This window comes from Rhinoraja longicauda, chromosome 1 (genome assembly GCF_053455715.1).
Source record: "Rhinoraja longicauda isolate Sanriku21f chromosome 1, sRhiLon1.1, whole genome shotgun sequence".
Lineage (NCBI taxonomy): Eukaryota > Metazoa > Chordata > Chondrichthyes > Rajiformes > Arhynchobatidae > Rhinoraja > Rhinoraja longicauda.
This window is the reverse complement of record NC_135953.1, coordinates 45029687-45049057: the sequence shown is the minus strand read 5'-3', so window position 1 is coordinate 45049057 and position 19371 is coordinate 45029687. Positions and strand designations below refer to the sequence as shown.

Genomic DNA, 19371 nt, shown 5'->3' with positions numbered 1-19371 from the left:
GAAAGAGTGCAGGGAAGTTTGACAAGCATGATGCCAGGCCCCAAGGGGAGGTTAAGCTGGCTATGGCTTCATTCCTTGGAGTGCAGGAGGCTGAAGGGTGATCTTATCGGTGTCTAAAATCATGAGGGGAATAGACAGGGTGATTGCACAGAGTCTTTTTTTCTCAGCATAGGTGAACCAAGAACTAAAGGGCAGAGGTTTAGGGTGAGAGACATTAGATTTACCAGGAACCTGAGAGATAACTTTCTCCGCACCGATTATGGTGGGTATATGGAACAAGCTGCTAGAGGGAGAAGTTGGGGCAGGTACAAATACAACATTTAAAATACATTTAGATAGGTACATGCATAAGAAAGGATTAGAGGGATATGGACCAAACTTGACCAAATAGGACTATCTCAGATGGGACATCTTGATTGACATTGATGAGTTGGGGAGAGGGCCTGTTTCTGCACTGTGTGACTCCAGGTTGGTAACATGGTGTAACTAACTGAAATAATCTTTTTCATTACCTCGTATCTAGTTAGTCCTTGGGTCACATAGCAAAAGCAGAGAAAGAAAATTGCCAAACAAATCCTCATATTCATGATGAGGCCCTGAGTCTGAAGAAGAGTCCAGACCGGAAATGTCACCTCTCCATGTTCTCCAGGGATGCTGAATGACCCGCTGAGTTACTCCAGCACTTGATGTCCTCAAATTCATTATGTTTATAGGGGATTTGCGTATCTCCTAATGAAGTATCTCCTGAAATACTTCTGTTAAAATCAGAACACTCGTTAATTGTTGATTCCGTGAAGAATATTGACACCAGGATAAAAACCTTCTGGGATAGTCTTTGGAAAGTCTCAACGTTTGATTAAATAGCCCGATATGTTCATTGGTATTTGTAAATATAACAGAATGGAGTGCAATACACAGTGAATTGATTGCAGGAAAATAATTATTTCTTGGAAAAAAACAGTTTACTGACCATCTGAAAATGTACATCACATAGCCAAAATTATGTGAACTAAGATTCTAAGTCTCCTGCCCACAGTAAAACCAGCCGTATTACCCAGGAAATTACCAGCTTCAATTTCTCCCACCTGCATTGTGTTAGATAATATGAAATGCAGATCAGAACTCCATTGATGATCTCCATTAAGCCACTTGACAGAAGGAAAACAAAGCACCTTAATTTTGTGCACTTTTGGGAGCTCCAGCCGTAGCAGCTTCGACCGCCCCGAAGCGCGAGGTATGATCAACCCGCCCGCAGGCCCTTCATCACTCTGCGTGGCTCGGCCGCAGCACTTTTCATCGACCGGTGGGGGCTCAGGCCCTTCATCGCCCTGCGTGGCTTGGCCCTGGGACTTTCCATCGCCCGGTGGGGGCTCAGGCCCCTCATCGCCCTGCGTGGCTCGGCCCTGGGACTTTCCATCGCCCGGTGGGGGCTCAGGCCCCTCATCGACCTGCGTGGCTCGGCCGCAGCACTTTCCATCGCCCGGTGGGGGCTCAGGACTTTCATCGGCCTGCTCGGCTCGGCCCTGGGACTTTCCATCGCCCGGTGGGGACTTCAAAAAGTTGGGAGCCTCGATCACCTCGTGGCACCACGGGAGAAGAATGAGGAGGAGATAAGACTTTGCCTTCCATCACAGTGAGGGTGTGCCTAGAGCAATCACTGTGATGGCTGTTTTGTGTAAAAAATTATATCTGTGTGTCTTGTGCTTTTTGATGTCTACTGCCGGACCCTGACGTGAGAGGACGCTGGCGTTGAGTATTCGCCGCTTTTCCGTCAGGATAGTTTGTCTGTTTGTTTCTATGTTAATTGTTTTTGTAAAGCGCTTTGAGCATGTGATAAGGCGCTATATAAAATAAATGGATTATTATTATTATTATTAATAATTATTATGTATGCCTCCTATTTAAAAAGTGCAGATGTGAGAAGTCATGTTTTGACACGCTTGAGGGAAAATAATCATTATACCAGGCATTAGAGGAATCTTTTTCAATCCATTAGAAAGTACATATGATTTACCTTTTCATCAGAATAACCAAGGCTCCAAGAGTACGGTACTCCCTCAGAAAAGCAATAGTGTCAGCCAGATAGAAATTTATGTAGTGGATGTATTCCAGAATACATACTTGTATTGCAGTATTTCAAGCTTGAATTATTTCTGCTGATGCTAGTCTGGGTTAGGTAATTTTACCACTGCCATCAGCATGTCCACATAAGTCTGAAGCTTAATGTAAATGCATCGGCATTTTTCAGTGGTGATTCAAGCACTTTGATCTTTTTGCTGCGTGGCTTGGATCTAACCTAGTTAGAAATAAGTAATAGGAACAATTATGGTTACTTCTACTTACTGTGTTCCATTACTCCCTCTTTTCTAGGTTTTACTGGGATTTGGTAATGCTGCTGCTCATGGTTGGAAATCTCATCATTATTCCGGTGGGGATCACCTTCTTCACAGAGTCGACATCCACCGTTTGGATTATTTTTAACGTTGCATCTGATACCTTCTTCCTTTTGGACTTGATAGTCAATTTTAGAACTGGAATTGTTGTGGAAGACAATGCTGAAATCATATTGGACCCAAAGGTGATCAAGTGGAAGTATTTGAAGAGCTGGTTTATCCTAGATTTTGTCTCTTCTATACCAGTGGATTATATATTTCTGATTATAGAAAAAGGATTTGATTCTGATGTTTACAAAACAGCTAGAACACTGAGAATTGTGAGGTTTACCAAAATTCTCAGTCTCTTACGCTTATTACGGCTTTCAAGACTTATTCGATATATACACCAGTGGGAGGAGGTAAGTACTTTATTAAATCTTGGATTAAAGCACAATTTGTAGATATGTTGTGAAAATTATGTTTCTGGCTCCAAATATTGTTGACTCAAAGGGGTTTTGATTTGAGATTAGGGCAAGGTAGAGACTAAACTTTGCATGTTGTCCTCATGGGACTCTGGTGAAGAATCCTTGTGAGGGTGGTCACAAATAGTTTTGACTTCTGTAGTGTTTCTCATTCAAGTCGGAGCTTAAAATACTCCCAGGAGCCGATGAAAATGGACAAACATTTACAGCTTTGTTTGAAAGGACTCCTTTTAATATTATCTTAGAACCAGTTATCCCAATGCCTGAATGAAAGTTTGACTCTGGGGGGTGTTGAACTCCCAGTGCATGTACACATGACCTGTACCCAGCTTATAACACAATTCCTGCAGCAAGTCAGAGTATAATGGGGAGTTTAAAGCATGGGATCTTACATTGAGAAATGGCATATTATTTGATTCAACAAACTCCCCACACACAACAGATACAGTGGTGAATAGCACTGTTCCCTTGGCACCACTTTAAGAAAGTATTGTATTTAATACTTGGCAACACCATTTGTCCTTTTTAATGCGATTGGTTTGCATTACATTTACAGAACGTTTTTTAAATCTTGATTTTATTCCTGAAGGTCCTTTATGTAACAGTTTCGAAAGATTTCTCAATTCATGCTATTTCAGTCCTGTTCTCAGGTGGATGCGTTTCATTTTGTGCCTGAATTCAATGATAATAGAAATTAATTTAAGAAATCTTATGCAGAGAGATGATAAGGGAAATATATCCATCAAACTAGTTCAAGAGGGACGCTTCTTCAAGGAGCAGATTAAAATGTATGGTTAATAGCTGAAATTATCTGTTCTTTCTAATTTTGCATGGTACTTATTATTTTTGAAAGTGCTTTGGTTGTTGCTTAATTGGTATGAAAGTTACCAATTTCTAATACACTAAATATGGTTTAACTGAAGCATTCAAACACATTGTTCATTATCTAATAACCTAAAGGCTTATTGCTCTTCACATTCTCATCAATTGATGTTCATTAATTTTACTGCAACGTACTTCAGGAGACAAAACACCTCGCCATGGCGTAATAGAGTCAAACAGTGTGGAAATAGGCCCTTCGCCCAATTTGCTCAAACTGACCAACATGTCCCATCGACACAATGTTACCACTGGCTACCACTGTATAATTTAGTAGTCAGGGAAAGCCTAAGGCAGATTATGTGATATGTAAATGGAACAACCGACCAGAGGAGTTGGGGCAGATGCAGTAACAGCATTTAAAAGATATTTAGATAAGTACTTGCATACAAAAATATTTAGAGGGATTATGGCCAAACCCAGGTAAATAGGACTATTTAAATGGGGATCTCAGTCGGCATGGACAAGGTAGACCGATGTGTCTATTTCTGTGTTGTATGTCTGTATGTCAGTATATTACTGCAAATAGCAGAAAGTAAGTTTCCTAGGAAATTATGTTAACAATCAAATGTCAATTATGTCAAATGCTATGCCAAATCTGGACAAATCTGTCATTGCAATGAATTTCTGAAGGCTGAGTGATACTTGAATCAATGAAACTGCATGGGTAGACATGTGTCAATGGTCATGTGTATAGTCCTGAACTATCATTGCACTGTTGGTCACCACGCAGAATGTGAAATCATTTTTTCAAACGCTTGGGACTATTAGTGACCTGAAACACACAGAAGAACTGGATAAAAATGCATTTGATTAGATCTTTGCTTCCTCCATGCATGCTTGACATTTTTTGAGTTTTACCCAATGGGTGCATCTTAACAGTAAGTAGGTCCAGGTCCATTACTACCATTGAAGGATGTTCCAGTCCATTTCCTATAAATGCTCTGCATCACAGTGCGTGTAGGTTGATAGAGCAGGGGCCATTCCATGAACGCCCATGTATTGGGCAGCCATGGTAGATTGATGATGTTTGTGGCATTATTCCTTTTCCCCTCAAACAATCTAAAAAACCGGATGCCACGGCCAAAAGTATAATTTTTGTTTCCTACTTGACGTATTTGCCTTCTGCTAAGTTCCTTTCAGGCTACATTTCGTGTAGCCCGTCTCTCTTTCACAGGACTTCAGGAGCAGTCACAAACAAATCATTGTTATTTGCATGACCTAGATGGTTAAAAAACTGGTTTAAAAAAGTGGTTACTTTGCCAACGGAATGAGAAAGAGGTCTCATGCCAATGACGAAAGGAAGAAAATTAAAGGCAGTTTGGTTTATCTCGATCAGTACTTTAGTACTGAATTATTCAGGGTTGACAGGGGGTACCAATCATGTTAAAATAATGCAAAATACCAGTATAAATTAGAGTTAACAAAACTGCATCCAAAAATATGTCAGGGGCTGGAAATTGCATATTCCCACTTCCATTTGGAAAACTTGAGACAGAATGTGAGTTGTGCTCATTGATGGGAAGGAAATGGTTCAATTAGGCCGGAGTACCTTGTCCTGCAAGAGCAGTTTTAGTAAAAGCATTAAAGGAACCAATGCAGTCTTAGTGCATCCTACCCAATGGAACTTTTGTAAAATTAATAGTACAGATGAGATTTTTATTTCCAAAATGATCGTAATGAAAATATAACAAATCTGAAGGATTAGACAAATAGAACATGGGAAACTTTCAGATTAAAACACCTGAACCTTTCAATTTTGAACTTTTGTTAGAATCCAGCTTTATCAATTGGTCAACAACTAAAAGATTTTAAGATCCACTTCCAGGTGCCAAATCTTTCTAAACTGAACTCCATTTTTGCCCATTGCCTCATCAGAAATGCATGGAAATTGGGCATGCAGAGAAAGTAGCTATAACAAATATAGCACATGTATTGTGTGAATCTATGAGTATTTGGATGATTGTTCATACTTCAAATTATACTTCCTCTGATCCATTGAGTGTATACTTGTGACTGCGCCCTCTACATAGAAGGTACAAAACACTTTAAAATAGAGATAGAAAGGAAAAAAGATCCCAACCTGAAACATCATCTATTATTTTTCTTCAGAAATGCTGCCTGACCTGTTGAGTTACTCCAGCATTTTGTGTCTATCTTCAATGTAAACCACATCTGCAGGACCTTCCTACACTTTAAAATAATGCCGTTTTAAAGCATGTTCCAACTGAAAACCTGTGTCTTTATCAATAATATCTGCATTTTTAGACATGAGTTATGCTTCCAGTATGATAGTTGTCATGTTGATGCACTCTTAGTATCAATTTTTTATCCTAGACTTACAAGAGAAGTAACTAGTCCTAGTGGGGTACTATGTTGAAGTCTCACAAATGAGAAAGACAAAAGCCTAACACACCATCATACCACTTGATGCCACTAAAACTCACTCAACCTCTCTTTCTCTTCTAAATCCACATAGTCGACTCACCATCATCCCTTTGTTGCTGGCCTACACGAACTCCAAGTGAAATAGAACCTTAAAATTATCATCCGTATGTTCAGATCCTTTAATGGCTGCCCCTCCATGACTTTATGATGTCCTCCAATCCCGACAACCATTTGGGACCTTGTCTGATCTCAGCATCTCATCTGTGATGGTTCTGCCTTCAGCTGCACAAAACATTATGATGTGGAATTCCCTTCTTTCCACATCTCCACCTCCCAGCCTGCCTTAAAATATTGCTTAAATTCTATCTATGAGCAAATAAATCTTTACTCATCAGTCATATTATGTTCTTCCTTGGGTCATTGCATGCTTTGTCCCCTTGTGTACCTTGCTTACATGCTTTTCAAGGCTATTCACCTAATGGTCCTGTTGTTGACAGTGAGCACTTGAAACTCAGACCAAGCCCTGAATTTACAGCTGTATTATTGACCAACTTTTTCTGGGTAGCTTTTCTGGCGCTGGATCTGTTTCTGGAATTTTCCATGAAAGTGATGGTAGAAGCTGAATAGAAGCCATTCATATTTGGACAGGCACAGTCAAATGAAATATTAATGATGGAAAGATGTGTGATCAATGTATTTTCCAGTATTAATATCTTAGTATCTGTGGATCAGGAAGAGGGTGAATGTTCGGTCAGTCTACCTCAGGTAAAAGTACCAGAGGAAATGCAATGAAGGAATTGAGTAACAGACCATTCTGTTTGTTAAATATGGAACAAGATCAGAAAATTCTGGTGGTGTTGCAGTGAGACTGAAGAGGTGGAGGTAACCAAAATGCTTGGAAAGGAGAGGTGAACATTTATTTTTGAATTTTGTGTGCTGCCGTAGTACATTTCCTTGATAATTGCACAGTTACATTCCATTTGCATCTTCACAGCAAATAAAGCAGTTTAAGCCTGAATGCAGCAAGATCTACACAACATTCAGCCTCGGGCTGATAGGTAGCAGAGGACATTCGTGTCACGAAAGGCACTTAATGACCATCACCCACATGAGAGAGTCTGACCACCTAATCGTGACTTTCAATGTTACTGCCATTACTGAATAACCCACAAAGATAGACGCAAATTGCTAGAGTAACTCAGCGGATCAGGCAGCAGCTCTGAATAAAATGAATAGGTGACATTTCGGTTTGAGACCCTTCTTCAGACTGAGGTTCTTCAGACTGAGGATCTTCAGACTGATGAAGGGTCTCGACACGAAACGTGAGTCTCAAGAAGGGACTCGATCTGAAGCATCACCTATTCCTATTCTCCTGAGATGCTGCCTGACCCGCTGAGTTACTCCAGCATTTTGTGTCTATCTTTGGTATAAACCAGCACCTGCAGTTCCTTCCTACACATTGAATAACCCACCATATCTCGGCACTATATCTGAGGAAGGATGTGCTGGCTCTGGAGAGGGTCCAGAAGAGGTTTACAAGAATGATCTCAGGAATGAGAGCGTTAACATATGATGAGCTTTTGATGGCACTGGGCTTATACCTGCTGGAGTTTAGAAGAATGAGGGGGGACCTCATTGAAACGTAGCGAATATTGAAAGGCTTGGATAGTGTGGATGTGGAGAGAATGTTTCCACTAGTGGGAGAGTTTAGGACTAGTAGTCATAATCTCAGAATGAAGTCAGAGGGTTTTGAATCTGTAGAATTCTTTGCTATAGAAGGATGTGGAGGCCAGATCAATGGGCATTTGTAAGGCGGAGATAGACAGATTCTTGATTAGTATGGGTATCAGGGGTTATGGGGAGAAGGCAAGAGAATGGAGTTAGGGGGGATAGATAGATCAGCCATGAATGAATGGTGGAGTAGACTTGATGGGCCAAGTGGCCTAATTCTGCTCCTATCACTTGTGACCTTATGACCTTATGACCATCAACATCCTTGGGATCACCATTAAAACAGATGATCCATTGCAACAGCCTCTTAAATATTGTGACTACAAGATCAGGTCAGAGGCTGGGAAACCTGTGGTTTGCAAAACATAAAGAGCTGGAGTAACTCAGCAGGACAAGTAACATCTGTGGAGGGAATGGACAGGTGAAGTTTTGGGTCAGGATTCACCTAACATCAATCTCCTACATGGCACAGAGCGCTGTAATACTTTGCAATTGATTGGATGAGTGTCGATTCAACGACTCTCAAGTAGCTGAACAGCATCCTGGATAAAACTTCCTTCAGCGACCCCTTTTCAATGTTACTGAATATTCACTCCCTCCACCAAGAGCAACAATGGCTACGTTAATCACACAGACTCCTTTGAAAGCACCTCCCAAACACACAACCTCTAACACTAAGAAGGACAAAGGCAGGAGGCATTTGAAAACTGGTGCCTTTCCACACTATTCTCATTTGGAAACATCACTAGCCCCTCATCATCACTGTGTCTAATTCCTGGAATGGTTTCCCGAACAACACTGTGGAACTGTCTCTGCCAGAAGGACTGCAAGTAATTTGTAATGCTGGCAATCTCCAACTCTGAGCATACACTAATCAGCTCTGGGAGATGCAGCATCAGCCCAGGGACACAACCTGAAGGCCCATGGAATCAAAGTAGTAATGATTGACTTTTTTTAAAGCACGTACTGTTTACAGCTCAAGTAAGTGGCTCATCACCACCTTCTCAAGGGCATTAAGTGATGGGAAATAAAAGCTGGCCTTGCCAGTGATGGTCAGGTCCTTGGAAAAACAAGCCATTAAAACACAATCCAGCGAACACTGTTTCCTTTATCCAAATGGTTCATGGGATTGGCAGCGGCTCAACTGAGGAGAATCGGTGAAAAGAAGCAACTGCCCTATGCTTCACGTGCAGTCCTGCTGAGGACAGGAAGGAGACCACAGGTAATGAAGAAGTTGTGCTCAGGGGAACATGGCCTTCCTTCCCAATTTTGGTATCACCATCCTGAATTTATATCGTTCAAGATGTGGCAATGTCGAGCACAGTAATTTGTTCTACCTTGCTGTTTTAATTATGTGTAGGATGGGACAGGCTTGGAGGGATATGGACCAAGCGCAGGCAGGTGGCACTAGTGTAGCTGGGACAAGGTTGGCCAGTGTGGGCAAGTTGGGCCAAAGGGCCTGTTTCCACATTGTATCACTCTATGGCTCCATGACTCTATGTGCTTTAAATAAAAAGTCAATCATTTCTACTTTGATTCCATGGGCCTTCAGGTTGTGTCTCTGGGCTGATGCTGCATCTCCCAGAGCTGAGTCTTGTATGTTCAGAGTTGGAGTTTGCCAGCATTGTAAATCATTGCATCACAATCTCTTACGTACCTGCAACGCACATGGAAGGTGCCTTCTAAATGCAGCTCCTTTTGCTCCATTTTTGGATGCTGATGTGTGCTTTGCCACCCTGTCATGGTCAGCCAAAGCACACCAATGCCTCTATTACCTTAGAAGACTTTGGAAATTTGGCATGTCCCCAACAACTCTCACCAACTTCTACAGATGCTTGAGGAGATTTTGCAGTGGACAGACGCTTCAAAATAGGCATACCTTGACTGCGCAATCTCCTCAAGCTATGCCTACTTTGAAGAGGTTCTCCTCCTTTCTCCGATGAGAGTTCTGCAAAATCCTCTACCTTGACTGCAAAATCTGCTCAAGGTATGCCTACTTGCTCCTCTCTCCGATGAGAGTTCTGCAACATCCACTCTTGCTGCTCCCCCTCTGTGATCCCTCCTGCTCGCCAGCTCAACGACTACGCTTCAACCCGGACTCGCTTTCTGGATGTTTTGTTGTCACCTTCTCTGAGCTAACACTGATCGATTCTATATTTTCCTTGAACTCCATCCACTTTGATGCCTCGTTTTCACAACTTACACTTCTTTATCTCCATGTCTCCCTCTCCCCCGATTCTCAGTCTGAAATAGGGTCTCGACCCGAAACGTCCCCCATTCCTTCTAACCTAAACTCTGTATATTCCCAGCACATGGACCCAAAGTGAAGATTTTAGAACTTTAAGTTACAGTAAAGATGAACAAGTTGGTTGGAAGTAGGATTCTGACCCAAAACATCGTCTATCCAGGTTCTCCAGAGATGCTGCCTGACCCATTGAGTTACTCCAGCACTTTGTATCTTTTCTTTAATGGATTGGTACATGTCCACAAAAATGCGAAGACAATTTAATATTTTTTTATTGAACTTTCCCCTTACAAAACCATTCCAGCAAACTCAATGAAAACTGGACATTTGCATGTGTCGCAAGGGAAAGGACCTGTTAAAGTTAAAGCAGAATACAGCCACACTTGTGCCGGTGATAATTCTGGCTCCCAGGGTTTGACTGATTTCCCACCTCCTCAGTGGAGGAGGTGAATGACAACTTTGAGGCATTGGTATAATGATGTAGAGTGAATAATTCAGGGCATTCTAAAGTGAAACAATTGAGTCAGCACGTGTTGACTTGTGAAATTGGTTTAAATGAGTGGCCGGGTTGAAATAAAACAGTTGTTACTGTGGGCTAGGAGTCTCCTGGATGAGCATGAGAGCCCATAGTGAACAACTGCTTGGACTTTGAATGAGTGAGGAGATTCCCTCCACATCCACAACAGTTTATGTACTGTGTAGCAGCTATTCTGCATGTCTCCTCAGTGGCTAGAACTTAAATTGAAACTAACAGATAGAAAAGCAAAAAGAAAATAGACAATAAGATTGGAAATCTGAAATAAAACACAGAATGCTGGAAATACTCTAGAGATCAGGCAGCATCACTAAGGAGAGGGACAGTTAATCTTTGCATCTAAATGTGTCGGCAGGCTTTCCTGTCGATTTTGATGTTTCCAGAATGCAAAAAAAACCACACATTGGTTCAATATTTTACAATTATATCAAGCAAGACATGACGACCTGCCAAGTATTTCCATTATTTTCTGCTTTTTGATTTTGTAGGTAAATTATGCTGCTTGAATTTGGTTTATGGACTTCTAAATATCTTTTTGGCGATGAGTCATTGCTTTGAAGATATACGTCTGTACCTAAGCTTGTATCTGGTACAGTAATGGAAGAATGGAATTGGCAACCATAATTGGATGCAGATGATTGATTAACGTGGAATAAAATGACTCGGGCAATTGGAGAGTCTTCAACACTCCTGAAGCTCACAAACCAGCATTGCTCTAAAAATTGAAGGGACCAAGAGTATGTCAAGGAAACTTGCACATTCCCTTGAACTCTCTTCCATCGTAGGAAGTTTTGAGAAGTCTATTGAAATCACTATGTTGTGGGCGAAGTGAGAGAAGGGCAAGTACGTTTTCACACTGGGCTGCAAAATGATAGAACTGAATAAACTAAATATAACAACTCAGCACAGATGCCCTTGATGTCCACGCATGGGATTTAAAGAAAAGTGCTGCTGTGATCCATTACAAAGGCGGCACGGTAGCGCAGCGGTAGAGTTGCTGCCTTACAGCGAATGCAGCGCCGGAGACTCAGGTTCGATCCTGACTACGGGTGCTGCACTGTACGGAGTTTGTACGTTCTCCCCGTGACCTGCGTGGGTTTTCTCCGAGATCTTCGGTTTCCTCCCACACTCCAAAGACGTACAGGTATGTAGGTTGATTGGCTGGGTAAATGTAAAAATTGTCCCTAGTGGGTGTAGGATAATGTTAATGTGCGGGGATCGCTGGGCGGCTCGGACTTGGTGGGCCGAAAAGGCCTGTTTCCGGCTGTATATATATGATATGATATAGACAATAGACAATAGACATTAGGTGCAGGAGTAGGCCATTCAGCCCTTCGAGCCAGCACCGCCACTCAATGCGATCATGGCTGATCACTCTCAATCAGTACCCCGTTCCTGCCTTCTCCCCATATCCCCTCACTCCGCTATCCTTAAGAGCTCTATCCAGCTCTCTCTTGAAAGCATCCAACGAACTGGCCTCCACTGCCTTCTGAGGCAGAGAATTCCACACCTTCACCACTCTCTGACTGAAAAAGTTCTTCCTCATCTCCGTTCTAAATGGCCTACCCCTTATTCTTAAACTGTGGCCCCTTGTTCTGGACTCCCCCAACATTGGGAACTTGTTTCCTGCCTCTAATGTGTCCAATCCCCTAATTATCTTATATGTTTCAATAAGATCCCCCCTCATCCTTCTAAATTCCAGTGTATACAAGCCCAATCGCTCCAGCCTTTCAACATACGACAGTCCCGCCATTCCGGGAATTAACCTAGTGAACCTACGCTGCACGCCCTCCATAGCAAGAATATCCTTCCTCAAATTTGGAGACCAAAACTGCACACAGTACTCCAGGTGCGGTCTCACCAGGGCCCGGTACAACTGTAGAAGGACCTCTTTGCTCCTATACTCAACTCCTCTTGTTATGAAGGCCAACATTCCATTGGCTTTCTTCACTGCCTGCTGTACCTGCATGCTTCCTTTCATTGACTGATGCACTAGGACACCCAGATCTCGTTGAACTCCCCCTCCTCCTAACTTGACACCATTCAGATAATAATCTGCCTTTCTATTCATACTTCCAAAGTGAATAACCTCACACTTATCTACATTAAACTGCATCTGCCATGTATCCGCCCACTCACACAACCTGTCCAAGTCACCCTGCAGCCTTATTGCATCTTCCTCACAATTCACACTACCCCCCAGCTTAGTATCATCTGCAAATTTGCTAATGGTACTTTTAATCCCTTCGTCTAAGTCATTAATGTATATTGTAAATAGCTGGGGTCCCAGCACCGAACCTTGCGGTACCCCACTGGTCACTGCCTGCCATTCCGAAAGGGCCCCACTTATCCCCACTCTTTGCTTTCTGTCTGTCAACCAATTTTCTATCCATGTCAGTACCCTACCCCCAATACCATGTGCCCTAATTTTGCCCACTAATCTCCTATGTGGGACCTTGTCGAAGGCTTTCTGAAAGTCGAGGTACACCACATCCACTGACTCTCCCCTGTCAATTTTCCTAGTTACATCCTCAAAAAATTCCAGTAGATTTGTCAAGCATGATTTCTCCTTCGTAAATCCATGCTGACTCGGAATGATCCCGTTACTGCTATCCAAATGCTCAGCAATTTCGTCTTTTATAATTTCGTCTTTTATAATCTTCCCCACCACTGATGTCAGACTAACTGGTCTATAATTACCCGTTTTCTCTCTCCCTCCTTTCTTAAAAAGTGGGATAACATTTGCTATCCTCCAATCCACTGGAACTGATCCTGAATCTATAGAACATTGAAAAATGATCTCCAATGCTTCCACTATTTCTAGAGCCACCTCCTTAAGTACCCTGGGATGCAGACCATCAGGCCCTGGGGATTTATCAGCCTTCAGTCCCATCAGTCTACCCAAAACCATTTCCTGCCTAATGTAGATTTCCTTCAGTTCCTCCATCACCCTAGGTTCTCCGGCCCCTAGAACATTTGGGAGATTGTGTTTATCTTCCTCAGTGAAGACATATCCAAAGTAACGGTTTAACTCGTCTGCCATTTCTTTGTTCCTTGATATGAAAGGCATCGAGTTGCAGCAGTTTTGTGCTCCCAGCTCACATTCCTACTACCTGCGTTCAGTCCTGACTTCAGATACAGTTTGTGCAGAGTTTGCGTGTTCTTTCTGTGACTGCATGTGTTCCCTCTCAAAGGTATACTGGGCTAATTGAATTCTGTAAATCACCCTTCGTGTAGGCTAACAGGCTGATGCACTACAATGCTGCGAACTACATTCTGTACTCTGTATCTTCTCTTTTGTTCTATCTATTATACTTGTGTTTGACTTGATTGTATTGATATATTATGTACCTGATCTGTTTGAATAGTATGCAAAACAAAGCTTCTCGCTGTACCTTAGTATGCACGACAATAATAAACCCAAATGGTGTCAAGTTAGGAGGAGGGGGAGTTCAACGAGATCTGGGTGTCCTAGTGCATCAGTCAATGAAAGGAAGCATGCAGATTCAGCAGGCAGTGAAGAAAGCCAATGGAATGTTGGCCTTCGTAACAAGAGGAGTTGAGTATAGGAGCAAAGAGGTCCTTCTACAGTTGTACCGGGCCCTGGTGAGACCGCACCTGGAGTACTGTGTGCAGTTTTGGTCTCCAAATTTGAGGAAGGATATTCTTGCTATGGAGGGCGTGCAGCGTAGGTTCACTAGGTTAATTCCCGGAATGGCGGGACTGTCGTATGTTGAAAGGCTGGAACGATTGGGCTTGTATACACTGGAATTTAGAAGGATGAGGGGGGATCTTATTGAAACATATAAGATAATTAGGGGATTGGACACATTAGAGGCAGATAACATGTTCCCAATGTTGGGGGAGTCCAGAACAAGGGGCCACAGTTTGAGAATAAGGGGTAGGCCATTTAGAACGGAGATGAGGAAGAACTTTTTCAGTCAGAGGGTGGTGAAGGTGTGGAATTCTCTGCCTCAGAAGGCAGTGGAGGCCAGTTCGTTGGATGCTTTCAAGAGAGAGCTGGATAGAGCTCTTAAGGATAGCGGAGTGAGGGGGTATGGGGAGAAGGCAGGAACGGGGTACTGATTGAGAGTGATCAGCCATGATTGCATTGAATGGCGGTGCTGGCTCGAAGGGCTGAATGGCCTACTCCTGCACCTATTGTCTATTGTCTATTGTCTAAACCTAAACCAAGAGTGTAAGTGGGAGAATGGAACTAATGTGACTGCTCCATTAGGAGCCAAATGACGACCTCCTGTGTAATAAGAAGTAAAGAAAAATTGGGCAGGAATGTGAACTCAATATCCGACATCCTTTCTCCTTCTGCCAATTAAAATCAATCTTGACTCACTTCAGCCAACTGTGTTCACCGTCCATACGCAATATCATTTTTTTTGCATTCTGTGATAGCTCGAGAATCCTAAAGCAGCTTTATTTGAAACATGGAAAATAAACAGATGTCCCCTTGACCAAGATACTGTACTGTGTACATTTTGGCATCTATGTTCTAAATTTAGCTTTAATCAGCTTTAGGGTATTCATTCCATGCTGCAGGTCAACAGATGAATGAATATACCGCAGATATCCAGGAGCTTTATTTTGCAGTTTTATGTCTTTGGCTTTAATCTCATTTCTTCTGGTGTTGAAAATTCACTGGTGTCTCCATATGTGATACTTACCACTCATATTGTTTTAAATTTATCCTAAATAATCCTAAATCCTATGCTTTATCATACCACCGGAACCCGAGTCAAACAGCGTGGAAATGGGCACTTCAGCCCATCGAGTTTATGTCCATCATCAGCCATCTATTTACATTAATCGTACAATAATCTCTCTCCCCACCCCCCCCCCCCCCCCCACCCCCTTTCCCTTATTCCCATTAACTCTCCCCAGACTTTACCAGTCACCAATGCACTATGGATCAGTTACAATTCTAACCATTATGGGTTTGGGATATGGGAGGTAGAAAACTCATGTGGTCCCAGGAAGCCAATACCAGAGATTAGGATTGAATCCAGGTTGCCAGACCAGCAAGACACCACTCTATCAGTTGTGCCACTGTCTTGGTTTTAAACATGCAGTGAAGTACTCCTAACCTCTTACGATTTTTTGTTCAGGGCGTGTGCGATGCTAATAAGCCACATTTATTAACTACTCTTAGCTTTTCGTAAGTTCATAAATTCATAAGTGATAGGAGCAGAATTAGGCCATTCGGCTGATCAAGTCTACTCTGCCATTCAATCATGGCTGATCTATCTCTCCCTCCTAACCCCATTCGAGCCTTCTCCCTGTAACTCCTGATGCCTGAACTAATCAGGAACCTATCCATCTCTGCCTTAAACATATCCATTGACGACCCCCATAGCTTTTTGTGGCAATGAATTCCACAGATTCACCACCCTCTGACTAAAGAAGTTCCTTCTCATCTCCTTCCTAAAGGAATGTCCATTAATTCTGAGGCTATAACCTCTGGTCCTAGACTCTCACACTAGTGGAAACATCCTTTCCACATCCACTCTGTAAAGGCCTTTCACTATTTGGTAAGTTTCTATGAGGTCCCCCCTCATCCATCTAAACTCCTGCGAATACAGGCCTAGTGCCATCAAACGCTCATCATATGTTAACCCACTCATTCCTGGGATCATTCTCGTAAACCTCCTCTGGACCCATTCCAGAGCCAGCACATCCTTCTTCGGATACGAGGCCCAAAATTGCTCACAATACCCCAAATGCAGCCTGACTAGTGTCTTATAGAACCTCAACATTACATCCCTGTTTTTGTCTTCTAGTCCTCTTGAAATAAATGAGTTTATTATAAATGCTAGCATTGAGTTTGCCTTCCTTACTGCCGATTTTGTGAATATGGTGGTAATGCTTCTCCATGAACTGCTTAATGAAGATGGTTGCGCGGTGTTGCTTGTTTCCAAGCTATTGACATCGTCATAGAATTATGCCAGTTGGCCCATGGTGTCTGTGTTTGCTTTCAGGCAAAGTTACACAAAAAATGGGACTGCCCGGATTTTCCACATAGGCTTGTGTGTGCTTTACTTCTGCAACTTGTTGCAGTCTTGGGCAGAGCTGATCCCAAATCAAGCTGTTGGCATGACCTGATAGTGGGCATTTGTAGAAGTTTATAAGAATCACTGTCAAAATGGCAAGTTTCCTTAATCTAATTAGAAAGCAGAGGTGTTGGTGTGTCTTCTTGGCAGTTGCATCAATGTGGTTGGTCCATGACAGACCGTTGGTAATAGGAACTTGAAGCTCCCAACCATTTCGCCTCAGCACTATTGATGCTGATTTGGACATGTACACCATGACACTAGTCAATAACTAGTTCCTTTATATCTTGCTGACTTTGAGGGAGTGGTTATTGTCCTGACACCATGTCACAAATTCTCTATCTTCTTCTTCTTTTCCGTCTTGTCATTGTTCATGATTAGGCCTGATCACCATGGTGTGATCTGCAAATTTGTAGATGGAATTAGAGCCGAATTTCAGTCATGAGTGTATAAGTAGTATAGTATAGTAGGGGTCTAGGATGCATCCTTGTGGAACACCAGCGTTGTGAGTTATTGTGGAGGAGGTGTTGTGACTTATACTCACTGATTAAAATCTACGGGTCAGAAAGTCAAGGGTCTGGTGACAGCGGGGAGTGGGGGGGAGTGGGGGGGGGGGGGGGGGGTGGGGTGGGGGGGATGATTCCTAGGTCCTGGAGTTTGGAGAAGATTTTGAATGGGGTTATTTTATTGAAGTTATATAGTCAATAAACAGGAGTCTAACATATTTGTTGTCTAGGTGTTCCAGGGAAGTGTAGGGATAAGATGTGGACCTGTTGCGACAATAAGCAAACTGCAGTGGATCAAGGCTGTCTAGGAGACTGGGGTTAATATGCCATCACCAGTCTCTCCAAGCACTTCATGATGGTAGATGTCAGAGCCACTAGATGGTGGTCATTAAGGCGCACTGCCTCATTTTTCTTCAGCACTGCAATGATAGTGGTCATTTTGAAGCAAGTGGGGACCTCAGAATGGAGTAGTGAGAGGTTTAACATGTCTGTGAATACCTCTGCCAGCTAATCTGCGGAGATCCTGAGGACACAGCCAAGGGCATAAATTATTGGTCCCAGTGTAGGGGAGGGAAGGTGGCAGGGGAAGGAGGGGGAAGGGGGCAGGGGAAGGAAGGGGGCAGGGGAAGGAGGGGGAAGTTGGGGGAGTTGATACGAATGTGGGGAGAATAAAATGGATGAGGGTATGATTGGAGTGAAAAAACAGTGTTTGTTTGATGGCATAGACTCAGTAGGCTGAAAGGCTTGTTTCCATGCTGTTCTTTTCTGTCTATATAGAAAAGAGAAAGACTGTGATTTGTCGGTGGTACAGCAGAAAGACAGCGATAAAGACATATCTGAAGGAGGGGGAAACAAATAAAATGTGCAAAAATGGAAGGGAGAGAAGTTTAAAAAAAAGTCCCTTAATACCAGAGCAAAAATCACAAACTCAGATAGCATCTCTGGAGATCATAGATTGGCGATGTTTTGGGTAGGAGACTCTAGTTCAGACTGAAGAAGGGTTCTGATCTGAAATGTCACATATCCATGTTCTCCAGAGATGCTGTCTGACCTGCTGAGTTACTCCAGCACTTTGTGCTTTTGCTCAAGATTCCAGCATCTGCAACTCTTTGAGTCTCCTGAATACTAAGAATATGAGGCTAGCCAAGCAGTGGTATGTCCCTGAGATTTTCATTAGGATTGCCTCCTTAATGGCATGTGAACTGAGCACAATTGACTGGATAATGATATCTGTGATGTTGGGGATTTCAAGTGACGTTGGATATGATCGTTTGTTTGCTGGTTTTGGCTGACAAATTTTGAAACTGTTTCAGTGTTAGCTCCTGCACTGTGAAATCAGCAGGTTGGCACCACTTTAAAGAGGTGACCATGCCTCATTCACGCAGCACATTAGTTGCAGTGTGACCACTGCAGTAAGTGGCTGGTCTACACGTATAATCTGCTCTGCAATCTCTCCTTTGGTAATAATAGAACAGGGCTGACAACGTCACAAGTTTTATTCTAACTTTAGAATCTCACTGGCAGTTGAAGGCCAGTTAGCAAGGTACAAGGACCTGGGGTTTATGTGATTTAAGAAAGTGATATAAGCTGGTGACATAACGGGCTGATCTCTCCAAATACACATCCCTGTTCTAGCTACCACATAACGCCATAGGATTATGAGGCTGCAATGACTAATCCTTAATTGAGAGTGATTAACAGAAGGTGCAATACTTAAATAGAAAAGGACTGAAAGAGCAATTTTCTGATCAAAAGGATTTAAAAAAAATGTCTTGCAATCAGTGCGATTGAATTAGTGCAATTGAAAGCTGTGCAATCACACCAAAGCAAGAGCAAAAAATATAATTGTAGAGCTGGAAAGAGTCCTGCTGTTCAGGATCCAACAAAAATACAATAATATTTCCCTTTGCTTTCCTCCTTAGCAAAGTCACCTGCTGATACTGTGTAGAACAGCTACATCATGGTCTCCAAATGTTGCCTTACATCACTTAGCCTTGTCTGCCAGAGATGCTGCCTGACCTGTGGCGTTACTCCAGCACCTTATGTCTTTTTTAAAGGAACTGTTGCCTGATTTAAGTGCATGCTTTTCTTGTCCAGAAACAGACCTGAGAAAATGGAGACCTGACCTGAAGGTAGAAACTGAGAAAGTTGGTCTTCTGGAGTGTTAC

At 42.6% G+C, this 19371-nt stretch overlaps 1 protein-coding gene across 1 annotated transcript in view; it reads left to right on the top strand.

Moving 5' to 3' along the window:
• The window catches only part of LOC144592177 (potassium/sodium hyperpolarization-activated cyclic nucleotide-gated channel 1-like), a 271424-nt gene that overhangs the window by 45397 nt on the left and 206656 nt on the right, over positions 1 to 19371 (top strand). The window contains exon 2 of the mRNA XM_078396648.1: positions 2371 to 2794. Coding sequence (XP_078252774.1) covers positions 2371 to 2794 — 424 coding nt within the window. The remainder of the gene's footprint in view (positions 1 to 2370; positions 2795 to 19371) is intronic.